This window comes from Maniola jurtina, chromosome 23 (genome assembly GCF_905333055.1).
Source record: "Maniola jurtina chromosome 23, ilManJurt1.1, whole genome shotgun sequence".
NCBI lineage: Eukaryota > Metazoa > Arthropoda > Insecta > Lepidoptera > Nymphalidae > Maniola > Maniola jurtina.
Window position 1 is genome coordinate 1,468,780 of NC_060051.1, and position 24,296 is coordinate 1,493,075.

General features: G+C 35.8%; 1 protein-coding gene and 1 long non-coding RNA gene across 19 annotated transcripts in view; one reads left to right on the plus strand and one right to left on the minus strand.

The window, feature by feature from the left end:
* Nucleotides 1-201: 201 nt before the first annotated feature.
* LOC123877454 lies at nucleotides 202-17,632 on the plus strand. Its single transcript, XR_006798597.1, has 3 exons — nucleotides 202-341; nucleotides 9,964-9,968; nucleotides 17,623-17,632. It is a non-coding gene; the product is annotated as an uncharacterized LOC123877454 (long non-coding RNA).
* Nucleotides 1,219-24,296, minus strand: part of LOC123877423 (muscle calcium channel subunit alpha-1-like) — a 56,869-nt gene continuing 33,791 nt past the window's right edge. For 4 of the 18 annotated variants that reach the window (XM_045924193.1, XM_045924195.1, XM_045924194.1 and 1 more), the window contains 17 exons: nucleotides 23,332-23,523; nucleotides 22,293-22,389; nucleotides 21,224-21,399; nucleotides 20,152-20,249; nucleotides 19,775-19,863; nucleotides 13,963-14,103; nucleotides 12,944-13,109; nucleotides 10,917-10,925; nucleotides 9,550-9,706; nucleotides 8,173-8,263; nucleotides 7,209-7,293; nucleotides 6,599-6,700; nucleotides 5,069-5,109; nucleotides 4,244-4,320; nucleotides 3,615-3,721; nucleotides 2,942-3,002; nucleotides 1,219-1,859 (listed from right to left, as the gene is read on the minus strand). In XM_045924193.1, coding sequence (XP_045780149.1) covers nucleotides 1,791-1,859; nucleotides 2,942-3,002; nucleotides 3,615-3,721; nucleotides 4,244-4,320; nucleotides 5,069-5,109; nucleotides 6,599-6,700; nucleotides 7,209-7,293; nucleotides 8,173-8,263; nucleotides 9,550-9,706; nucleotides 10,917-10,925; nucleotides 12,944-13,109; nucleotides 13,963-14,103; nucleotides 19,775-19,863; nucleotides 20,152-20,249; nucleotides 21,224-21,399; nucleotides 22,293-22,389; nucleotides 23,332-23,523 — 1,758 coding nt within the window. In that variant the 3' untranslated portion in view covers nucleotides 1,219-1,790. Of the gene's footprint in view, nucleotides 1,860-2,941; nucleotides 3,003-3,614; nucleotides 3,722-4,243; nucleotides 4,321-5,068; nucleotides 5,110-6,598; nucleotides 6,701-7,208; nucleotides 7,294-8,172; nucleotides 8,264-9,549; nucleotides 9,707-10,916; nucleotides 10,926-12,943; nucleotides 13,110-13,962; nucleotides 14,104-19,774; nucleotides 19,864-20,151; nucleotides 20,250-21,223; nucleotides 21,400-22,292; nucleotides 22,390-23,331; nucleotides 23,524-24,296 lie in introns of those variants that run through there. The other 14 variants (XM_045924202.1, XM_045924200.1, XM_045924199.1 and 11 more) reach the window with 7 other exon arrangements.

Here is a 24,296-nt window from a genome sequence, read left to right on the forward strand (position 1 = left end):
AGTGTTGGCACTTGCGTGAAGCTCGGCTATAATATAATTATTATCATCAAATGTGAACAGAAGGCTCATAAGTTTTCAACTACGTCTGCGCAGAAAGTAGGTTCAAATCCTGTCATGACTATTGATAACACAGATATAAGTATCAAAAATGAAATGGGTAGGTATAAATATTCAAATGAAACAGATTATTTTTGAAAAATTTATTGGCGATAACAATTTTAGTATATTCCATACAAAATACAACATTCAAATATATTTCTTTATCTAAATACATAAAAAAAATTATATAAATTATGGAAACAAGCAAGTGGCAGTTGACTAGAATTAAACTCTAAATTATTGTATTTATACAATATTAATAATAAATTTTTAAACATCATAAACATATTACATTATATAAACTAGATAGACATAAAAATCTTGGCAAGAATACAAGTTCGGCTACATTTTGTAAAAGTTTTAAAATGTATTATATCATAATAAATTATTATAAAAAGGCTTTAAATATTCTTAGTAACATAGACATTAAAAAAATATTTGGCAAACCTTTAAAATGTTCATACAGTGTTCAAGAGATTTTTTGATATATTAACGAAATAATATTATGTTATAAAAGATTTTAAAACTTCAGCATGGAGCGATCTCTAAAGAATTTTTAATATCTTATTTAGAATTTTTACGTTTGGCACATTTTTAAATATTTTTAATGTAATTATGATTATATTATATTGGTTATTTGGTATCTCACATTTCTAATATTTAAGGCACATAGCCACGCTATATTTTTAATTTATATTTTTATAAAGTATGGTCTAAAAATACTATTAGAGATAATTTATACTTACAAAAATGTCTTAAGTTATATTTCTATTCAAACATACGAATAGATTTTATCAAATACCCTTTGTATATTAAATATTGTATATACATTTATATTAAAATAATAAAAGCCATGTTTGCGAAAAATGCAAAATACAAGTAGTAATTTACGCAAAGCAGCGCAATTAAATAGCAGGATAATTATATAAAGTGTAATAAATTCATTTTTATTAAAAACAAAATCAATTTTTCTTTACGTAATTTTAATACTTCCAATGCATAAACAAATTTTGGATAGACTCAAAAAAAAGTTAAATAATTAATTATATAGAAGAAAGAATCTAAAAAATTGCAACAATGTAATATTTTTTATGCAACATTTTTAAAATATTTTTATTTATAAAATAACATCCTAATAACATTTTGGTCATATTTTTATAATTTACTAAGCACTTTGTTTAATGAAGTAATTTTCTCAGCAATTTATACTGGGGTTTTTAATTAAAAATAATTAACAAAGAAAATAAACTCAGTAGGTAACATGCAAAACATTTTCATAAATATTATATAGCACAATATGAAAATTATGACACAAATTAAATATTAATTTATAGACTAAAATTGGAACTGCAAAATTCTCATTTGTTTACCTAAATTTAAATCCTAAACTACGAAAATCCAAAACCAGTTTTGTGAATTTTTTTTATTAATATTTTGTATTTAATTTTTAAACTAAACTAAAATTGAACTTTTTTGAAGACCCATTGGATTTAAGATTGACTTCTGAATTTTTTATAAAATATTCTTTCACAAAACTGATTTTTGATAAACAAACAAATTAAAATAATCCACAAAAACTTCCCGCCTCTTGCCTCAAAGCCGAAGCGCGTGAAAACCCAAAAAGGGTACAACCCGTATGGTTGTCAACCATACAGGTGGGAATAGGGAACCAAAAAACACATATTATCCCGTTATTTCATTCTCGGAGACTGGACAGGTGGCTGATGGAAAGGGTGGTACTGCCTTGACAGTATACTTTCCTGAAAACAAACAAGATAAACTTGAAAACTAAAACCAGACTGCGATCGTCTTAATAAACGCTGAAATATTATAGTAAAATTGTTTTTCTGTCGCTTGGTATATTTTAATGTTGTAGTAGGTACATTTATATTTATGAACTCAGAATTTTCTCCTCTTTCATTTGACACCCCGTACTCGATACAATAGCAAAAAAAAACATCCGTTAAGTCAATTTTTTAGTATAATGTAACCTATGTCACCCGGACCTTTACGACGAATCGATTGACACCTCATTCATCAAAATCGGCCCAGTAGTTTAGGTGCTACGGTGGAAAACAGAATATGGATACAAACATACACACATACATACATAGACTGCTAAAATCATAACCCTTCCTTTTGGCTTTGCCGCAGTCGGGTAAAAAGTAACATTAAGCCCTAGTCAAGGTCGGGGAAGTATGGTTAAGAATAGATAAATCACAATTTTATTTCATGCAGCGAGGGTCTGTGGTAGCTAAAGTAACACACATACCTACAACATGTAATGTTAGACAACGCTAATTTGCACAAGATTCGTGGACGTTTGGACTTTAGTCATAAGCACAGAGGGTGTTCTGTGGTCATAAGCTAAGCTGATTCCTAGTTTCATTGCCGTCAGTAGCCGTTGTACCCACAATGAGCAACGTAATAGTTTGCGACAGGTCGAGATGGCAATCGGAGTATGAGACGGGGGGGAGCCCCGCACACCCACACGTCACCCGGGCTCGCCCGCACCGGGCTAGCACGGGGACTTTCAGCCCGAACCGTCCAGTAGTTTGAGCTGTGCGTTGATAGATCAGTCAGTCAGTCATTCAGCTTCTCTTTTCACAAAACATTCGAAATTCAATTCGAAAATGGGATCAAAAACATTCGAAATTCAATTAGAAAACCTAGTTTCGTTTGTGATTGGTTGGTGTCTCAAAATGATAAAGCGCCCACTGAGTTTTTTGGCTCTATCATTTGTATGGGATTACGTAACAGAGTGAGCGCTATATTAACTTCTTTCCGCGGATGGGGTATTATCTACCTACTTATATATCTTTATTCAGTTTTAACTACTTACCATATCAGCATGTCTGTACGCGTTCATTTGTCGCTCTTGCAATATAATTTGATTGGCAGCGCTGAAAAATAATATAATATTAAAGGTATTTATAAAAATATCTAGTACACATAGACCGACGTATGCTGTGTTGTTTTCCTAGCTGAAAATCCATTTATTGAAGTATTATACTCTATCCACAGAAATAATTTAGTAAAGCGATCTCTCTATTACGTAATCCCATACAAATGATAGAGACAAACATCACAGTGGGCGATAACCATTTTGAGACACCAACCAATCACGAACTGTATTTTCTAATTGAATTTGGAAAGTTTTTTGAAAACATGTTTATGATTGGTTGGTCAATCAAAATTAACGCCTTAACGCCCAGTGAGATTTTTGCTTCTATCATTTGTATGTGATTACGTAAGAGAGAGAGAAAAAGAGAGAGAGAGAGAGAGCGCTATACTAACTTCTTACCGCGGATAGAGTATAGTAAAAATACTTTCCGCGACTTTGTCCGCAAAGACTTATTTCTCATGATAATAATTGTAGCTTAGATTACTCGACAGGCAATCACCGGCAGTTGAGATGGTTACGGTGATTTTTCATTTCATTTTACTCCTTGGCCGTCACCTACTTGCTCTGCCCTTGCTCTGTCAGAACCTAAGACAATGTATGTGTATCTCACGTGTCCATTTCCTCCTGCGTGAGGTCGAGCGCCTCCTGCATCTCGCGCGCCGTGCTCGCCACGAACTCGCGGTCACAATACTTGCCCAGCCCTTGCTCCGTCAGAACCTAAGACAGTCAAAACTAAATAACATCTACCCATTGCCAAATATTGAGCACGGTTTCCTTTCAGAATGAGAAGGATGTAGGTGGCCCCGGTGGCCAATCGACTTCACTCACTTATGAAAACCTATACTAACTACATGAGTCTAACATCTACCATCACAATTTTCTAGATGAGATTGTAGTCAAGGACTAACTTGTCTTTCACATAAAACTGTCCCATGAACCAATAAATAACATTAGGAAGGCGGGAAGAGTGTAGATGACAGTAAAATTCAACGCTTTTGGATTCAATGGACACACACAGAATATTTAAAAAAAAACCAAAAAAGTGCTTAGTTTTTCAAAACAATGTTATTCATCCATCCATCAGCCTGTAAACGTCCACTGCTGGACATAGGCCATTCCAAGAGCGCGCCACCAAACACGGTCCTCCGCCTTCCTCATCCACCCGCTCCCCGCCACCTTCCTCAGGTCATCGGTCCAAACAATATTAGGTTCTTATCAATACTAAATTTGCATACATACACGAGTAATAAGGTTCTCTGCTGGATTCTCTACACAGTAAGGCACGTTGTGGTTCTGTTTCGGCGTCCTGTCACGATCTGGATAAAAATTGGTAATTATATAGTATTAATTATGGAGATATGGGTAATTATATAATTCGCGCTATAGACGTTTGTGATCATGATTGATATACGTTTTATTTGGTTAACACTTACCATACCATACCATAAAGTTATCAGATAGGTATACCAACCTATTTTTTATCTCATGCTTTTTGAAGCATGAGATAAAAAATAGGTTGGTATATCTTGGAATATATTGACAGAATTTACTTTACCACAACCTATTAATAGTTTTTTTTTGATGATAAACATGAAATACTTTTACATAAGGTATACAATTATATTATTTTGAGAGTATTTTTCACATTTTTTAGTAAGCTATTTAGTTTAAATTTAGTGTCAAATAAGATTTATAAAATAATCATGAAAAAGTGTTTTAAAAGATTGCAAATATATTTAATACTACAACGTTACTACAAGAATAATGTGCATTTAAATGTTGCTATTTAAAAAGCATTTTAAGAAGACCAAACATGCTTCATGTTATGAAAACACAAATATTAGAAACAAGAAAGTGCAGAAATCTGAAAAAATAAATAGACGTGATACTTAATAGAATTATGTAAAAAAAATTGCTAAAACGGTTTGTTAGTTAAATAATTGATCAATTTGCATACATTACTTTGAGATAAATCTATAAAAGAAATATGTTTCTATTTACATTTAATAGGTAAAATAAAAGGATAAAAAAATACACATTCACAACACACTAAAACTAACTTACAGTTCTTTCTCATACTCTGCATTAAATCGTTGGACGTTTGTCTGGAAATGTTAATATTATTTAACTATCTTTATGCTGATGCCAGAAAAGTACCATTATTATGAAATATTTTAGTCAAAACTTATTTATTTAATTTTTTTCTGTACCTAATCAAAAATCAAGTTATTTTTCAATATTTTAATTTATTGCATAAATATTTTATGAGCTATAATTATAATATATTTGTTTGATAAAATATGTATTAATAATTTTGTTTATAATTTATTGTTATAGTTAACAGATGGTTAACAATTAAAAGATAACATAACTACGAGTACGTAGGAATCCAACATGCGCTTAGTATTTTAATTGTCAAGTCCTAAACTCAACTAAACATACCTACTATAATATTATAACGGCATCAATATAAAGATATTTCCAATATTATTTTTCTAAATTTTAATGTGCCATGATGTGACTGAAATAAAAGACAAGAGACAACAACGATGTACAGAAATACATAAGAAATATTTTTAACATTTTAATTCTAAAATATAATATATATTAATTCTAATAATAATTATATTATTAAGAGACTAGGTATTATAATTTTATAATTTTATTATTGACTAAGTACATTGACAACAACAACTCAAAGTTATACATTACGTGTCTAAATTAATTTTATGTCAAATCAACCTTCCAATCTTATGTTCTGCCGCTTGATTTCCCTCTCGATGTGATCATTTTAGCCGTTTCACTGAGACGGCTCGTGAATCGTGTGGCGGGAGGATGACAGTTGACGTAGATATGAAGGAATTTAACGTCCGTCACTGTCACCCACCCACAACCCGCACAATACCCCAAGAGCCATCTCAATCGAACCGTAGGCCTATATACCCTATCCGCGCAAAGAAGTTAGAATAGCGCTCTCTCTCTTACGTAATTCCATACAAATGATAGAGACAAAACTCTCAGTAGGCGCTAAGCATTTTAAATCACCAACCAATCACACACATGTTTTTAAAAACATTCAGAATTCAATTCGAAAGCATAGTTTCGTTTATGATTGGTTGGTGACTCAAAATGGTTAGCGCCCACTGAGATTTTTGACTCTATCATTTGTATGGGATTACTTGTAGGGGGACATACATAGTGTAACACGACGCCTGGCCTAACTCAGCAGAGCTGACCACCGCTCGTAGAAATGATACATACAGTTAACTCTATCTGTGCGCTAGTTGCACGAGTAAAATGCGTTTTTTTTTAATTTACAGACTAGCGATTGGCTACAATCAGACTTGCTAGCAAGTGATGGTGCAGCCTAAAATGGAGCACGTTTACCTAGAAGTTGCCTATTCACTCTTGACTTGAAGGTACCTATCCATATTAAAAGTGAAAGGGAAAACCAGTAAGGAACGGTCTTGACTCCTGGCCATAGGTAAATAGCAGATGCTAATTAATACTCCTAAATACGTAACAGAGAGAGCGTTATGCTAGCTTCTTTACACGGATAGTGTAATAATGTATATCATAAAGGTTGTCACTCACTCGATCGCCTTGAATATCCTCTCGGAGTCTTTCCCATGCAGTAGAGGCTGCATCGCGATCTCTTCGTCATCCGAGCTCTGGTTGCCGTCGTCTTGCTTGCTACTAATATTTAAATTATTTCATTTAAGTGGACTTGAAGGAAACCTATACTTATTAATAAAAGGAGAAAATTAATTGGCATAATATAGTGCGTACATTTAAAGAACGCACTCGCCATATTTGCTCTTTATATCAATTATCTTGTTGAAATAACGAATTTAGTCCTCAATCTAAAGATAAGTCATAATTTTTCCTAAATCTGCACTAGATTTCGTCGAAATTGCTTGAACAGATACCTAATGCTTTTTAAAATTTTAAATATTTTTCTGTGCGAAGTTTTTAGTTCCTGTGTGTATTTTCCAGTAAGATAAGTAGCCATTTCCGCCTATAAGCTAATTCTGTACCGAATTTGGTCAAAATTAGTAAAACGGATTATGCTTTATGAATTTTCCGTTTTCCCGTGGGAGCATGTTATTTTCCATCACCGGGATGCAACAAAAACGGCTGGGCGGCAAACAGACCGACAGATCAAAGTATTGGAATAGTATGGAGATTGGTAGGTATAACTTACACATTATCTTCTGGTGGAAGCTTCCCATCCATGCCAAGTTCCCTTTGCATCATCACACTCAACGATTGACTATTCTTTATTGGACCTGTGAATTAAAGAGAACATTTATAGAACTCGGTATTAAATAAGTTAAAACACAATACCTACAAGCACAGTTCTTGAATATTACGAGTGCGCGTGACTCTTGCTTAGTAATTAAGTAATTTTTTTTTTCAATTCTAATACAACTTAGCCCTTACCTACAGTCTCACCTGGTGGGAAGTGATGATCCACTCTAAGATGGAAGCAGGCTAACCTGGAAGGGGTATGGCAGTTTTTATTAAACCCATACCCCTTTGGTTTCCACACGACATCGCACCTGAACGCTAAATGGCTTGGCGTCACGGCTTTGCCGGTAAGGTGGTAACTAGCCACGACCGAAGCCTCATACCAAACCAGAATAGCGATTTAGAAATTATAAAATTCCAAACTCCTGCCGGGAATCGAATCCGGGACCTCCCACGAATATGACCACAGCCTTATCACTACGCCTGAGAGGTCGTTAATAAAGTAAATGTGTGCGCTTGCTCGCCACTCATTGGCCCAACAGACACGCACACTTACACAATGCCTACGTACCTATATGACGTAACTACAAGTAAAGATCACGCGCCATACAGGACTTCGTCTGTGTTGGTGTTTGCTGGCGCGCGTGCTCTACCTTTTTGGAGTATATTTTTTTTTTAATCAAAAGTGGCCGGGATTTGTGTTTCACTGGTGTTTTTGGTGGTGGAACTGAATGGGAAGCGCTCCAAAGGGGTGCCGAGCGTGTGTCGGCGGGCCGGCACAGACGAAGTCCATACTTATACAGTTTCCACTTTCCCTAACTTGTAAATAACTACAAACTTTACATTGGCTAATCTTTGTAAAGCCAGACGAGAGAGAAAAAAAAGGAACCATACAATGTAATGTTATTTCTACCAACCTTTTGGTTTTTTATGTGTGGGAGGACGGTAGAAGCTTTCGCGACCTTTTTTGATACTTGTCCATACAGCGCCGAACAATGTGTGATTGCGCTGAAAGATAATACCGCATTAAGTTTTATTTCCTCCATAAGTTAACTGAAAAAATACCCATGGTTAAAAAGTGATAGGATTCAAAGTATTGGCATCGCTCAGCGTGTGATGAAGAGGCTAGGGTTTGGAGAATAGATGCAATCATATCAGCAAGAAACAATTAAAAATTATTTTGCTGTAATCCGCCAATAGAAAAAATCTGTATGGTCAAACATGCAGTTACAAGCTAAGCACCGCTTACCTCCCCAACCTTGTCAAGTTGTTTGACAATACAGCATTGTAAAGTCGAAATCTCCTGAGGATGCTCCGGTGTCGGGGCGAAACGTGCGTCGAGAGTAGTGGAAAAGTCTTGTGTGGTGGTGCATATGAGTGGTGGTGGCAGTGCTTGCTTGGGAACTTGGCTTTATTGCTTGGTTGGGGAGGTAAGCGGTGCTTAGCTTGTAACTGCATGTTTGACCGTACAGATTTTTTCTGTTGGCGGATTATAGCAAAATAATTTTTAACTGTTTCTTGCTAAACATGAACTTCCGCAAAGTAACGCCTGATTCTATCCAATAGCAATCATATCAGACACGAAGACGTCCGTAGAAGAACTAAAGTAACAGACATTGCTTATTGAATCAAGCTGAACTAGCAATGGCTCCAACCAACTCCTACGCGCATGCTCCACAATTTCAGTAACTTCACCAAATCAGATATCCTACCTCCAATTTCCATGCAACATCCAGATTCAGAAGCTTGCAATTCAAATTCAAAATATTTTTATTCAATTAGACTTTTACAAGTACTTTTGAATCATCAAGAGCATCTACCACTGGTTCGGAATGCCTTTCCTACCGAAAAGAACCAGCAAGAAACTCGGTGGTTGCTCTTTTCAATCTCGTCTAGTTGTTCCTCTTAACTTTACCCTCCAAATTCCTAAATATACATCTACAACTCTGATTCAGGTTTTTTCAGAACTCAGTGACAATCTTGGAATATCTTCTGCTTGCTCCTCTTAACTTACCCTATCCGTAGAATTTCTTTGACAATCTCATCCGAATTCCGTATATAGCATTTTTAGATCAACTTAAAGGCCAATTCACACCAAGTACGTACACGTGACATGTGCGTAGTGACGCGCGTAAAACCCTAACAAACCGGGTTACGCATACGTCCACGCTTTACGCAAGCGGTGTGCCATGTTTCATACAGTTTCATACATTACAACGCAATGATACGCGCTACGTCTACGCTTACGCAACGCTTACGCAGTTTGATCATCCCCGTTGTTTATCTTAACTTACCCTATGGGCAGGCTCCACCATTTCTGTAACCACTTCATCAAGATTTCCAGATATAGCTCTCTTCAACTCTGGCCCAGCTTCATGCAAGGTTCGGAGACCAGCCTGCAGCGTCATCTGGTTGTTCTTCATCGCCTCTTGCTCTTTCTTCTTACGGAACCTGATTATTGGTATGACTGTTTATATATTATCTATACGTAGCTTTCAAGTGCTAGAAAAATCCGTGCTCGAAAATGTTTTCATTCAATTTTATTTGAAGTTCTAAGATTTTGGTTAATTATTATAACGGTTGAGAGTTTTCGTTTTTACATTTAGATAGACATTTTAACTGAATAAACTATTTGTGTGGTTTTAAACAGTTTAATTCTTTAGAAACTTCAAGGAGATGATCTTCATGAAGATGCTATATCAACAAAGCATAAGTAACAAGTTAATAAAACTTGAATAATATCGATATTCAACTTTCAAAGTTCGAGTTCAAATTGAACAAAACAATAGAAATATGCACTTTTATATACTGAGCGCTCGGAACCTACATTTACATGAATAAACCAAAATCTTAAATTTTCAAACACACTCACACTATGAAACGAAAAATTAGTAAAATCTATAAATCACTCTTAAATCCCGAAAGTATGTCCTCTCTATGTTAAGAAAGTTTAAATAGTTTTTACGTTAGGTAAGCTATGCATCACAAAATTAATTTTAAAACGCATAAGTACAATGATAAAAAGCATGCGCATCTAGTAAACGTAAAGTTAAGAGAATCATCTGTGAAAAAGGTACATGGAAACATGGAAAATGTAAAGTGCAATTTTGAAAGCAATAATTGTGGGCACAACACAAATATTATTTCAATGAGAAAACATGCTTTTGAACTAAAACGAATGGTGGAATATTTAAAATTATAAAAGAGAATAGGTACAAAGAACTGTAAATCGAAAAAGAATGTTTAAAATCGAACAGATATCAAGACTTTTAACTAAACTTCTGAGAATATCTATCGAAATATAACATCTATTATCATTTACCAAGAAGCAAAATTTATATTGGTAAAGCAGTTAAAAGACAGAGGAATAAGAAGGATTTTAGTTTTAGAACGCAATTTATAATATTGTAGATTTTGATATATTAGGTAAACAAAAAACACACTTATAAAATGGATCGAAAAATACGATTTCAATGACATTTGTTTGATTTTAGGAACTCATAAAAAGTATCAAATCTATGAAACGTAAAAAAAGGGGTAAAAAAAGTTTAAAAGCAAAATTCTTGGCTTAAAAACGTCATAAATGTGGGCCAAGAATTAAGCAAGCGTAAAAATACAGCGCTCTTCAAAATGGTTGCTTAATAGTTGAATGTGGACTTACGCATGGTTCCTATAAAAATAGAAATAATAATGTTAATTTCGAATATTAGTACCAAATACGAGATACGACTAGACTACTTATACTGGACATTAACTAGCTACTATATTCACTTAGAAATTACAAACTGTAAACAAACAAATGAAAATGCATATTGAAGCATATGCTGATAAAATATTTTAGGAGCAATATGAAAAAAAAAAATCGCAAAGTATAACTAGAATCAGTGGTGAGATTACAACTGTTTGAGTATAAAGCTGGAGCTTGACTTGTAACATTTTTCAGACCAAACACTGACTTGTAACATTAGTTTGTAATGTACCATTCGCGGCGAGCGCCGCGTGTTACACTCCATTGTGGGTTTTTTTGTGAATTCCCTTTGAGTGTTACATAACAAGTCAGTGCAGGTCTGCCATTTTGAGTAACCATTTTCACACTTTACTCAAAAGCTCGAATGATACATTACAGACCGATGGTATAAGTAAGTCAGTCTCCAGCTTTATGTTTTATAAGTTTTTTGACTTTATTAGAAAAAAAGTAATAATTTGTTTACATGATTGGGAACAACTAAGTGAACCAACTTTACGTATACTACTTTTGTGGCGATACCCATAAAATAATCTAATAATACAGTTATAGTATTTGCATACTCAACATTTATAGTCCAGCCAAAACATCAAATATAGTCCGTACAAAATTGACTTCTCACGCGCCATTTTAACTTTATGGATCAACTGGATGGTCATGTCAACCGTGTGGTTCACCTTTAAAATAAGGACTAAAATCGTCTTTTGACATACATATTTGACACAACTCTATGGGTCTAAAATCTAATAAGGACTAAAATCATCTTTTGACACATAAAATTAAAATGGCGCGTGAGAACCCATTTTTTACGCATTATACATCAATAATAACATACTTATCTGTAGTAGATAAAAGCAATACTGAGAGATACAATACTAAAATACGTAAAATAGTCAAAATGAGATTTTAACAACCCAACTAATATCAAAAACCTCCATAATGAATCTTTGGAAATATATTGATAATTGTAAAACAAAAAATATAAAAGTAATATAAGAAGCGATGAAAGTAAATCTTAACAATTTAGTTTTGAATGTGATTAAATAAAAATAGGCAACTTAGATTATGGATAAAAATATAAAAGAATTTCATAACACTATTTTCAGATTTAACCCTTTGAAATTTACTCTTAAAGGCTGATTCACGCAAACCACTACAACATCGGGTTACGCATACATCCACGCTTTACGCAAGCGGTGTGCCATGTTTCATACATTACAACGCAATGGTACGCGCTACGTCTATACTTACGCAGCCTGTGTGAACGAGCTATTACTTGTGCTATTCCTAAGACATTGATTGGTACCTGTCCAAATTTCATGATCCTAGATCAACGGGAAGTACCCTATAGGTTTTAATTAACTTAACAGACAGTCAGACAACGAGGTGCTCCTATATGGGTTCATGGACCCAAGATCCAGTGCGTGTCAGACCTCCGATATTTTATAAAAGCTGAAAGTTTCTCTGCGTATTATCCCCAACACAGGGAGGAACGATCAGCGACTGAAGTTTGGATCATGGTGTCTTTGGGAGATAACAGGTAATAAAGGAGTAAAAAATATATTTTTTTTTATATTTTTTTCGGAATAGAATTAGAAATCACGTCATGCATTGCCAGACACTTAGTACCGTGGCAACCCCATACCTAACTTTATACTTTGACGTGAGATTTTTTACACCTATAATACCTGTTATCTCCCAAAGCCACCATGATCCAAACTTCATAGTCGCTGATCGTACCTCCCTGTGCTGGGGACAATACGCAGAGAAACTTTCAACTTTTATAAAGTAACGAAGGTCTGGCACGCGCTGGCTCATCTCTATCATTTTTAAGGTACCTTACCTCAAAAGGAAAAACGGAACCTTATAGGATCACTTTTTTTTCTCTGGGGATAAGAATCCAAAAAGAAACACAGAAGTAAATCAGCAGATGGAGACCATACCTTCTAAAGTAGTCCTGTATAAGGAAGGTAGCGTAGAACTTCCCAACGGTGATCTCGTTTGGATCTCCTGGTGGTGGTACTACTTGGTCTAGAAGTTTCGGTGACGTCCGCTTCCAGATTTTCTTGATGATTGCACGCAGTTCCGTATTGCATTCGTCTATTACTCCTGTTTTTTGTGAAAAGATGACGTTTATTTGGACGAAAAAAATTGGTCAAGTGCGAGTCAGACTCGCACACGTAGGGTTCCGTAGGTACAAGAAATAACACTTTTTAATTTTTTTGTTATGTAACATCAAACTCAAGGTTTTCGGATTTTTCTCTTTACTTGTGTAAGACATAGCTAACTACTTGTCATTTATATTTCACGATTCTAGGTCAACGGGAAATATACCTATAGGATTTGATTCCCTTGACAGGACATGAGACAGGCAACAAAGTGACCCGGTTCCTTTTGTTTTCTGGAGATATAGAAACCTAAAAACGTTTAAAATTATGAAAAAAATACGAGTGATAAAGAGAACCATCAAGAAACAACACCGTGAAACATAGAAAAGAGAAGATGATATTAGATCAAACAACTTCTCAGAAAACTCACCAATCTTTTAATGTATTAGCCTCAATAGGTCAACGGTTAAGGAGTGGACGGAATTCCGAAAGGTCGGCGGTTCAAATCCCACCCGTTGCACTATTGTCGTACCTTGCACAAGCTTTTTGCTTAGTTGGAGGGGAAAGGGAAATATTAATCACTAGCCGATGCCCGCGACTTCGCCCGCGTGGAATTAGGTTTTTCGAAATCTCGTGGGAACTCTTTAATTCTCCGGGATAAAAAGTTGCCTATGTGCTAATCCAGGATATTATCTATCTCCATTCCAAATTTTAGCCAAATCCGTCCAGTGGTTTTTGCGTGAAGGAGTAACAAACATACACACACACACACACACACACATACAAACTTTCGCCTTTATAATATTAGTGTGATGGCTAATATTCTTTTTTTTTTTTAATGAAGACAAACTTACCCGTTGTTTTGATTTGCAGCTGTGTCCGTACCACAGCAAATAGGGTGGCATTGAAGTTGACAGTGCCATCGGAATTGAGCGGCATATTCATAGATACCAGCCGTTTGCAGGCCGTTCGATGAGGGCATAGCTTGCCGAACCCTGATAAAGCATTGATCCTTTTGTTTATAACAACGTGTTAGATATATCAAAATGTCAGTTACAACCCAGCAAGCTGAGGTTAGGGTTGATGTGTAGATGTACCAAAAAAAACCGGCCAAGTGCGAGTCAGACTCGCGCACTGAGGGCTCCGTACTTAGGTATTTTTTCCAACATTTTACACGATAAATCAAAAACTATTATACATAAAAATAAACAAAAATCTGTTTTAGAATGTTCAGGTAAAGCCCTTTTATATGATACCCCACTTGGTATAGTTATTTTACTTTGAAAATTCAAACACATTTTAATTTTTTTTAAATAATGTAACCATAAATTGGCGGTTTTCAGATTTATTCCTGTACTTGTGCTATAAGACCTATCTACCTGCCAAATTTCATGATTCTAGGTCAACGGGAATTACCCAGTAAGTTTCTTGCCAGACACGACGGAAGGACGGACGGACAGACAGACAGACAAACAGACATACAACAAAGTGATCCTATAAGGTTTCCGTTTTTCCTTTAGGTACGGAACCCGAAAAATAAGCTGATCACGGAAATAACTTTAACTTGAAGGTACGTGGAAGAAAGAAAGAAAGAAAGAAAGAAGGAAAGAAAATTTCTTAAAGAGAGATAAAAGAATTCAAGGCATGCAGTGGTATTGACCATGAAACTTTAGTAGCTTGTTAAATTATTTGATGCGTCACCACTCATCATACAATATCCAGTGGACTGCTTGGTTATTCTGATAATAATAAGATTTTCTATATTTTATAGTAATTAGATAAGGCTAGCTTTAAGTTTTATTGTAATATTTTCACAAAATAGAAAAAAAACAACGCACTATAATTTTTTTTTTAATTTTATAAAAGATTTTGTTGAAATGTCTACTTAAGGGGACGGTATATTCCAGGTATAATTTCAAATCTAGAGATGGCGATACACATTGTATCGGCATCTCTCTTAGACGCCCCTGAACCGGTTGCGCATCGCCACAGTGTAGATTATTATTTTCACATCGCTCCTGCATTTAATCATTACGTCACCCCACTTCAGTGTTTACGATGGAGTAAAAAGTCAAGTTATGTATAAGTTTAAAATTCAAAGTTATAGTGATAAAAAATATTTATTATGAAATAATTAAAAATTTATTTAAAAAAATTAATCTGTAGGTATCATCAGAATCGATTACATTCGACTTCGCTGGGTTACTTTATTGTAATATTGCGTATCTATAAAAAATATTTGTACAAGTTAAATATTGTTTTATATACTACTAGAGGATCCCTGCGGCTTCGCCTGCGTTGATTTCGTTTTTTTTGAATCCCGTAGGAACTCTTCATTTTTCCGGGATAAAAAGTAGCCTATGTCCTTCTCCGGGATGTATCCCAAGTCTGTACCAAATTTCAATCGGTTCAGTGGTTGGGCCGTGAAAACGTAGCAGACAGACAGACACACTTTCGCATTTATAATATTAGTATGGATTTTAATGCACACTGTTGCCAAGTTACTATCATTAGTTAGTAAACAGTCACTGATAAAAAAAAAACAATATTATAATGTACTTTTATTGTTTTGTCAACAACGAGAAATAATGAATGAGATCTATTTACAATCATGCTAATAGGTGTCTTTTTCAACCTGTATGCTTATTATAGTAGGAGATTTAACATTTCACCAACTTTCATAGAATGAGATCACACACACACACACAGTAACATTAAATTAAAATGGGCCTAAACAACCTTGACTTAAGGTCCTAAATTCAATTACACCGATTTTAATTTCTGGTTCTGTCTGACTGGCTATACATGAATGGATTAATTTGAGCTATAAAACAAGGCGATTAAGGTTTATTTTACGTTAACGTTTTCATTATAAACCCCTATCTGCCAGTTTTGGTCATTACTGTGGTGACCATTACATTTGGCCTTGAAAGAAGATACTTCACATGGATAAAAGATTATAGCATGGACAAGTCCAAGTTTCTGAAATTTTCACTTATTGATAATGATAATACTGTCATTCCTAATTACTTACATTTATAGGTAAATCTTATATTTTCTATATCTTATTGCTATTATAGATGCTGAGATTATAGAAATTACACTCAACTGAAATTCAATGAAAATATAGTTAGCACGGACATTACACAAGTAACTATTTATTGCATTTCACTAATTACCGAGATCGTAAAATCCTATTTTTTCATATTATCAAAACGTTTACAGTAAAAAAATATCACACGCGCTAGGCGTACAAAAACACCTGAAAGAGATTATATGCACCTGCAGCCATAACAGGATAACATTATAATATAATATTTCGTGTTGTATAAAAAGCTGTTTTGTTTATAATCCTTGTTTTTGTTTATTCAATATGGTTACAGTCAAACCGGCCCGCTCGGAGCTAATAGCCATAAAAGTTAACTAATTAGGTGAAATATTCCAAAAGAGCATAAGTAGGTATGTACACATTCAATACGCTAACTTAACTGTTTACGTTAAGGTTCAAAGTCAAAGCGCTGGAGAAATGTTTTTATATGATACTGAACAAAGTCAAGACAGAGATTAAAATATTTTATAGCTTTTTTGTTATATTCAGATTCGGGCCATTGATTCAAATTTTAAATTTGTAGTAATTATGTTCTCTAATTCAGAAGCTGAGCTCTTTTTCTGGATGCCTATCATTAGGCATCCAGAAAAAGAGGTCATTACCTTTTCGCTAAAAGACAATTTTACGTTGACTGACATGAAAGCAAAGTGCCTAGTAAGCCAATAGACAATTCAGCTAGATGACATCAAAGCAGATTACCCAGTCAGCAGAGAGTCAACTTAGCTGTACGCCATAAAAACAGAATGCACAAGTAGCAAAACGTCTGGAATTGTGAATAGTCTGTATGATTAGAACACCTCATTAGCCAGACGTCAAATTACATAGTTGGATGACATAAACGCTGAATGAGATAGTATCTAAAACGTCTGGAAAAGTAAATAGTCTAAATGGTCTGTTGCTTGCTCCCTTTTAAATTTTTAACCAACTTCCAAAAAGAAGGTGGTTCTCAATTCAGCCTGTTTTTTTACCCCATTGCGGCAAAGCCTAAAGGAAGAGTTATGATTTTAGCAGTCTGTATATGTATGTGTGTGTGTTTGTATCCAGATTCTGTGTGTTCCACCGTAGCGCCGAAACTACTGGGCTGATTTTGATGAATGAGGTGTAAATCGATTTGTCGTAAAGATCCGGGTAACATAGGCTACATTTTATACGAAAAAAATTGACCTAACGGATGTAATGTGAAAAAAAGTGGGGGTGAAAAGGTACTACCACTAACTAACAATTGTGCCAGGACTGGTCCTGATGGGATTTTGAAGTTTGAAAAGGTGCAGTTGGTTCTCTATATAACGTAGACCCGCACTAAGACAGGATTTTGAGAAATTTGATCTGTAAATTGACCAAATTATCATACAACAATACTACTTCTCACGAACCTATAAAAGCTACGAACAAACGATTTCAGTAGTTACATTTTATTACTATTCTTACCTTTCGATTTAAAACAAGAAAAATTGATACACTGATTTGGCATTCCAAAACGAAGCAACTCTCGTCCTAATAACAATTTAATGTATACTTTAAGAATAACTGCATAAGGTAAGTTTTACAACGAATATTTTAACATCGATATTTTAATGTTAGTATACGTGAGTGAGAACACAAAAGCCACAAAGATCCTTTGTATTGACAAAGGCAAACACAATAGGATCTTTCATTTCTTGTAAATTGAACTAGTTTTATGAGAAAAAGTATTAAGTACGTATGAAATTTTGTTTTGCACATTTTCAACTTTTAAGCTGTGACAATAAGGTCTAAGTTGAAGGAATATTTAATAGTATGATTATTTTTTTGATCTATAAAACATTTATGACACTGCAATTTTTGGTCAAACTTATTATTGACTACTTAGTGACGTATATACATAAAAAAACCAGCCAAGTGCGAGTCAGACTCGCGCACCAAGTTTCCGTATCCGTACTCAGGTATTTTTCCGACATTTTGCAAGATAAATCAAAAACTATTATGCTTAAAAATAAATTAAAATCAGTTTTAGAATGTTCAGGTAAAACCCTTTTATATGATACCCCACTTGGTATAGTTATCTTACTTTGAAAATTGAAACACATTGTTTTTTAATGAACCCATAAATTCATGGTTTTTGCCAAATTTCATGATTCTAGGTCAACGGGAAGTACCCTATAGGTTTTCCTGACAGACACAACACACACGGACAAAACAGACTGACAGGCGGACAGATAGACAGACATACAGTTAGATAGACGGACAAACAGACAGCAAATTGATCCTATAAGCGTTCCGCTTTTCTTTTTGAGGTACGGAACCCTAATAAATGATATCATTGCATAGCAAGTGAAGAAACTAAAAATTATAACACCTTGGATAAACATCTCGGACTTGAAAGTGGATGTCATTTTCATAATAATCATGATCATCATCATCATCATTATGAGCTCGTGGATGTCCACTGTTGGACATGGGCCTTCCCTAAAGAGCGCCAGCCGCTTTATATCATCAGTCCATCGTGCTGGAGGACGTCCTACACTACGCTTGCTTATACGCGGTCTCCTCTCATCCTATTTTCATAATAATTAGTACTTTCCCCTAAAAACCTTTAAATTGATATCAATAAAGTTTTTTTTCCATCTTATCTTCTAATACTTATGCATTTTACAAGTTTGGTTTTTGATCTTTGAGCTACCGGGATAGAGCACTTAGATTAATTAATTTTTATTTTCAAATTATAAGTCCTGGTCTATAATGACCTAATATTAGCTTCACTACACTGCAATGTACTGTTTACTGCATTCTTTTTAAAATAATTACTTTTTTAATGTAATAAATGCACAATATAAACTTATCTTAAAATCTAGAAAAATCCTAAATAAAAATACTTTATAACATAGTACTGAATTTACTACTCTATGGCATTCTGTTCAATTACAGTATGACAAAATGCTTATGAAATCCGAAACAGGTCCTGCCGCGCTGAGGCGACGGGTATGACTGACAAGATAACGTAATTACGGCCCATAACACTCAACAATAGGGTCGAAAATTCTTTGTACTCGCTCTGTACGCGATTTGAAGAGAATAAGCGAGGAAGCGTGTAATCAAATAATTTAGAATATAATTTGAAATATAGCACTTACTGTGAAATGATCGGACCGAATTATTTATTTGATTGTTTTACACCTATGGTGAAAGTTACGTCTTTAAGAGCTTTGTCATTAAAGAGAAAAACCCAAAAGTCTAAGGTTTTAGACCAAACTTCTGATTTTTTTTCTATCGAGGAAAGTTTGTCCAATCATGTTTTAATCGGACCAAATCCAAGGGGATATAATGAAAAATATTATATATTAATTTCAAATTTTTCGATCCATGCGTTCCTAACTTATTTCCATTTTAGTAAACTTTAGTATCGACGAAAACGGAGACCGCCGCGTTAAGTAAACAATGTTACTTTAGAAACCTAGATTTAGACTTATGTTATTGTGTGCAATAAAGATTTCATCTATCTATCTATCTATCTGTCTAGATAGATACAACGACAGGTAATAAAAGTTAGGTTAGTAGAAGGTCTATATTTTGTAGCGTACCTAATGGAGGACTTATTTTTCGTAAAAGTGTTACAACGTCCAAGTGTTTGATCCTCCCTTTGGCATCTGGATCGTACTCACTCCACAATCTGAAAAGAAAACCAATAATTTAAGAAAATAGGAAAAATGTGACGTCTACTCCTAAAAGAAAAAATCCTATTACAATGTAGTGATTTTTTAAAGTGGTGATAATAATAAAAAGAATACCCGGCTGAGTTTGTTGTGGGCTCTTCTCAGACTTGGGCGTGTTTGGAACACTCATAGCCTTAGTTTTAAGTTTACGTAACTAATTATCACCACTATATCATAAATTATTTAGATTTTTGAAAACCTAGATTTGCGTAAATTCATCAAACCTGTTTTCATAAGTAACCAACCTCACAAACTCATCTAAATGGTGCGGTCCGAGAATGGACCAATCTCTCGTCAGATAGTCGAAGTTATCCATGATGACTGCCACGAATAAGTTGATGATCTGAAAAGGCAACAGACTTTTATAGGCATCCTTTAGGCAAAGGAGAGTGGAGACCGCTAGATGGTCAAATATTTTTAACCGCCGACCCAAAAAGAGGGGTGTTATAAGTTTGACGTGTGTATCTGTCTGTGGCATCGTAGCTCCTATACGAATGAACCGATTTAAATTTAGTTTTTTTTGTTTGAAGGTGGCTTGATCGAGAGCGTTCTTAGCTATAGTCCAAGAAAATCGGTTCAGCCGTTTGAAAGTTATCAGCTCTTTTGTAGTTACTGTAACCTTCACTTGTCGGGGGTGTTATAAATTTTTAATTTACACTTGTTATCAAACATGACTGACCGTCTAGGAACGATTGACGCTTGAACCAAGGCTTGCTTGTGATTGATGGAAAGTTTGAATGACATTCCGTCAGTAACACGCCTCTAAAATGGTATCGGGCTAACTTGGAAGAGGTGTAGCAGTTTTAATTATGCCCATATCCCTTATCAATTTCTGCACGGCATCGTACCGGAAGATTTTATAAAGAACTAGCGACCCGCCCCGGCTTCGCACGGGTGGACATTTATTTTTTCTATTTTCCGGGATAAAATATAGCCTATACGGATTCGGAAGAATCCCTCTAAGTAATGGTAAAAGAAATTTTGAAATCGGTCCAGTAGTTTTTGAGCCTATTGAATACAAACATACAAAAATACAAAGGTTTCCTCTTTATAATATTATATAGGACTTTTCGGGATAAAATGCCTATGTCAACTACAGGGACGCAAGCTACCTCGATACCAAATTTCATACAAATCGGTTAAATAGATGGGGTCTTTAGGAATCCCGCGGGAACTGTTTGATTTTCCGGGATAAAAAGTAGCCTATGTCCGTCCCCGGGATATAAGCTAACTCTGTACCTTTCATCAGAATCGGTTAAGACAGACAGACAGACAGGAACACTTTCGCATTCATAATATTAGTATGGGTTGACTCACCAGAAACGTGCAGAGCAGTGAGAAGGATATGAAGTACGGGTAGGCGAGCCTGCTGGTGCAGTTCTTCTCGTCCGCATCAGTCGAGTTGGACTCCTCGTTGAGGCAGCCCGGCAGCTCGCCCGGCCGCTCGTCATCGTTGGGCGACAGGGCCATCATTATCTCTTGCCATGCCTCACCTTGGGGAAGAAACATTTTTGTACTAGTCCTACACTGTTGTCCAGAACAATCACACTTGTATTATAAAGGTGAAGTTTTTGTGTATGTTTGTTACTCTTTCCCGCAAAAACTACCAGACGAATTTGGCTGAAATTTGGAATGGAGATAGAATAATCCTGGCTACTTTTTATCCCGGAAAATCTCATGGGATATTGAAAAACTTAAATCCACGCGGACGAAGTCGCGGACGGCTAGTTTCTCATAACCAACCCATGGCTGGCTCACTATTCAGCACAGGTCCAGAACGAGAAGGGTTTGGCTACCAATCCACCACGCTAGCCAAGTGCGAGTTGGCACCTTTGAGAACACCTCATGCAGGTTTCGTCACGATGTTTATCCTTCACCTTTAAAGCAAGTGATGTTTAATTGTTTAAAACTCTGAAAAGTCCAAGGGTCACTGGTAGAGATCTATTATAGAGATAATGTGCTTCCCTGTCCACTTTTTCTTTCTTTTTGTCTTTATTGTTACAATTTTCTGGTACAAAAAAAAAGTTAGAGGTGCGTGCCCGGGATCGAACCCCTGATCTTCTCCTGAATAGGAGGTGGATGTCTTAACCACTATGCTATCACAGCTTAGTAACTGGCTGCCAGGACCGAAATGCGGTTAGGAGTAGGTACGGTCGGCCTCAGAATTCGAGTAACAATTCCGCGAAACTATTGCATCAAAAACCTCTAGCACTTGTAAACTTTTTCTATAAACACGCTACTAACACATGTGCATAATCAGCGGCGCGAATACGATCATCAAGGTGCTAAACCACTTACGGCCTTTGACTGTACATTATTATAGATCAGAGAGGCAATTATGCATTAAGGCAGTGGTAGTAGGGAACTTAGAGGAATGAGGAATTACCTGTAGCTGATCTGAACAGCACCATCAGAGCTCCACCAAAAGTTTGAAAGTTGTTATTTGCTGTTATGACGTCACCTTCTTCTATTTTGCCGAATAACTGTAAAAAAAGATTATTTATTACTAGCCGGCTAGCTAGGACGAAGCCGCGGGCATCCTGCCCGCTTGGATATCGATTTTTTAAATCCCGTAGGAACTCTTTGATTTTCCGGGATAAAAAGTAGCCTATGCCCTTCCCCGGGATGTATCCCAAGTCTGTACCAAATTTCATTAAAATCGGTTCAGCGGTTGGGCCGTGAAAACGTAGCAGACAGACAGACAGATAGACAGACAGACACACTTTCGCATTTATAATATTAAGTATGGATTTATTTTTCATCTCGGTTCTTTGTATAAGTTGATCTATTTGGTGATTGCGGGATGTTTGTTTCGTTGGTCTGTTAGTCAACTTTTCATTTCCATATCTTTTACAGTATCGTCACGTTCTTCATACAAAAGTAGTTTGTTACAAAAGGCTTTCATTTGACTACTGACTAATCAAAGCCAATGAAAGTCTGTAGATATGTTCAAGGATCTAATCTATGTTTAACCCCCGTCCACACACTGCCCCTGGGCATGGGAAGAAGCGAGGAACGGAGGCAGAGACGTAGTGTGAACGCGTTACTCGCATGCTCCTCGTTCATGCCCATCGCTCCCTATTTTGTCGGTAAGTATGCAATAGCGCGTACGCTGCCACAGTTTCGACGTCCATTGCGTTGCAAAGGCAAGCGACCTAGTGCGACGCGTCGCGATTAATTGCGCGAGTAGAGCAGTGTGTGGACGCACAGCTTCCAGACTTCCGTTAAAATATCCAAGAGACGATATAAAGCGGCTGGCGGGAAGTGGCTGGATGAGGAAGGCTGAGGACCGGGTGTGGTGGCGCTCTATAGGGAAGGCCTATGTCCAACAGTGGACGTCCACAAGCTGATGATGATGATGATGATGATTCAAGAGACATGACATTGAACCTAATTGGTGGAAGAAACCAACAATAGGTACTCGCCTGCATGCCGACCACAGCGTAGATGAAGAACAGCAGAACAATCAGCAAGGCGACGTAGGGCAACGCTTGGAAGGACTTGATGAATGTCCACAGCAGGGTTCTGATGCGTTCCCCTCGAGAGAGGAGCTTGATGAGACGCATCGCACGGAACAGACGGAAGAAGGCGATGTATTTCAAATTTAGTTTGGAACTCTGAAAAATGTAAATAAATATAAATTACACCACTTATTTCTTAAACTCACAGCTTAACTTACAGCACCCACCCAATGTGACCTGGTTATCAGTGTTTTATCGATATCGCCTGTCTCCTGTTTATCGACAAATTCCAGAAAGGCCGGCAACTCGGCAACCCATCGGCGGTTCCTCTGGTGCTACAAATGTTCATAGGCGGTGGTAATCACTTGACATCAAAAAGGACTTATTGTTACTATGGTACCAAACCTAAAACTGTGAATAAAGTTGAAAACTAAAACCCGACTGCAATCGTCATAATAAATACTGAAATATTTTTTTTATTTTTTATTTTTATTAAATATTAGAGTAGAATTGGTTTTCTGTCGCTTGGTATATTTTAATGTTGTTGTACATTTATATTCATGAGCTCAGAATTTTCTGCTCTTTCATGTGCTATCCCACTCGATACAATAGAAAAAAAAAATTTTTTTGAAGACCTCCACTTTTTTGTTGTTACATCCGCTAGGTCAAATTTTTTCGTATAAAATGTAGTCTATGTCACCCGAACCTTTATAACGAATCAAGGACGACACTACAGTAGTAGTAAACAGTAGTTTAGGCGCTACGGTGGAACACACAGAATCTGGATACAACATACAAACATCCATACTGACATACATACATACATAGACTGCTTAAATCATAACCCTTACTTTTGACTTTGCCGCAGTCGGGTAAAAAAAGAATGTACTTAGTCCAAAAACTTTACTGTGGTAAAAGTAATAGTTAAT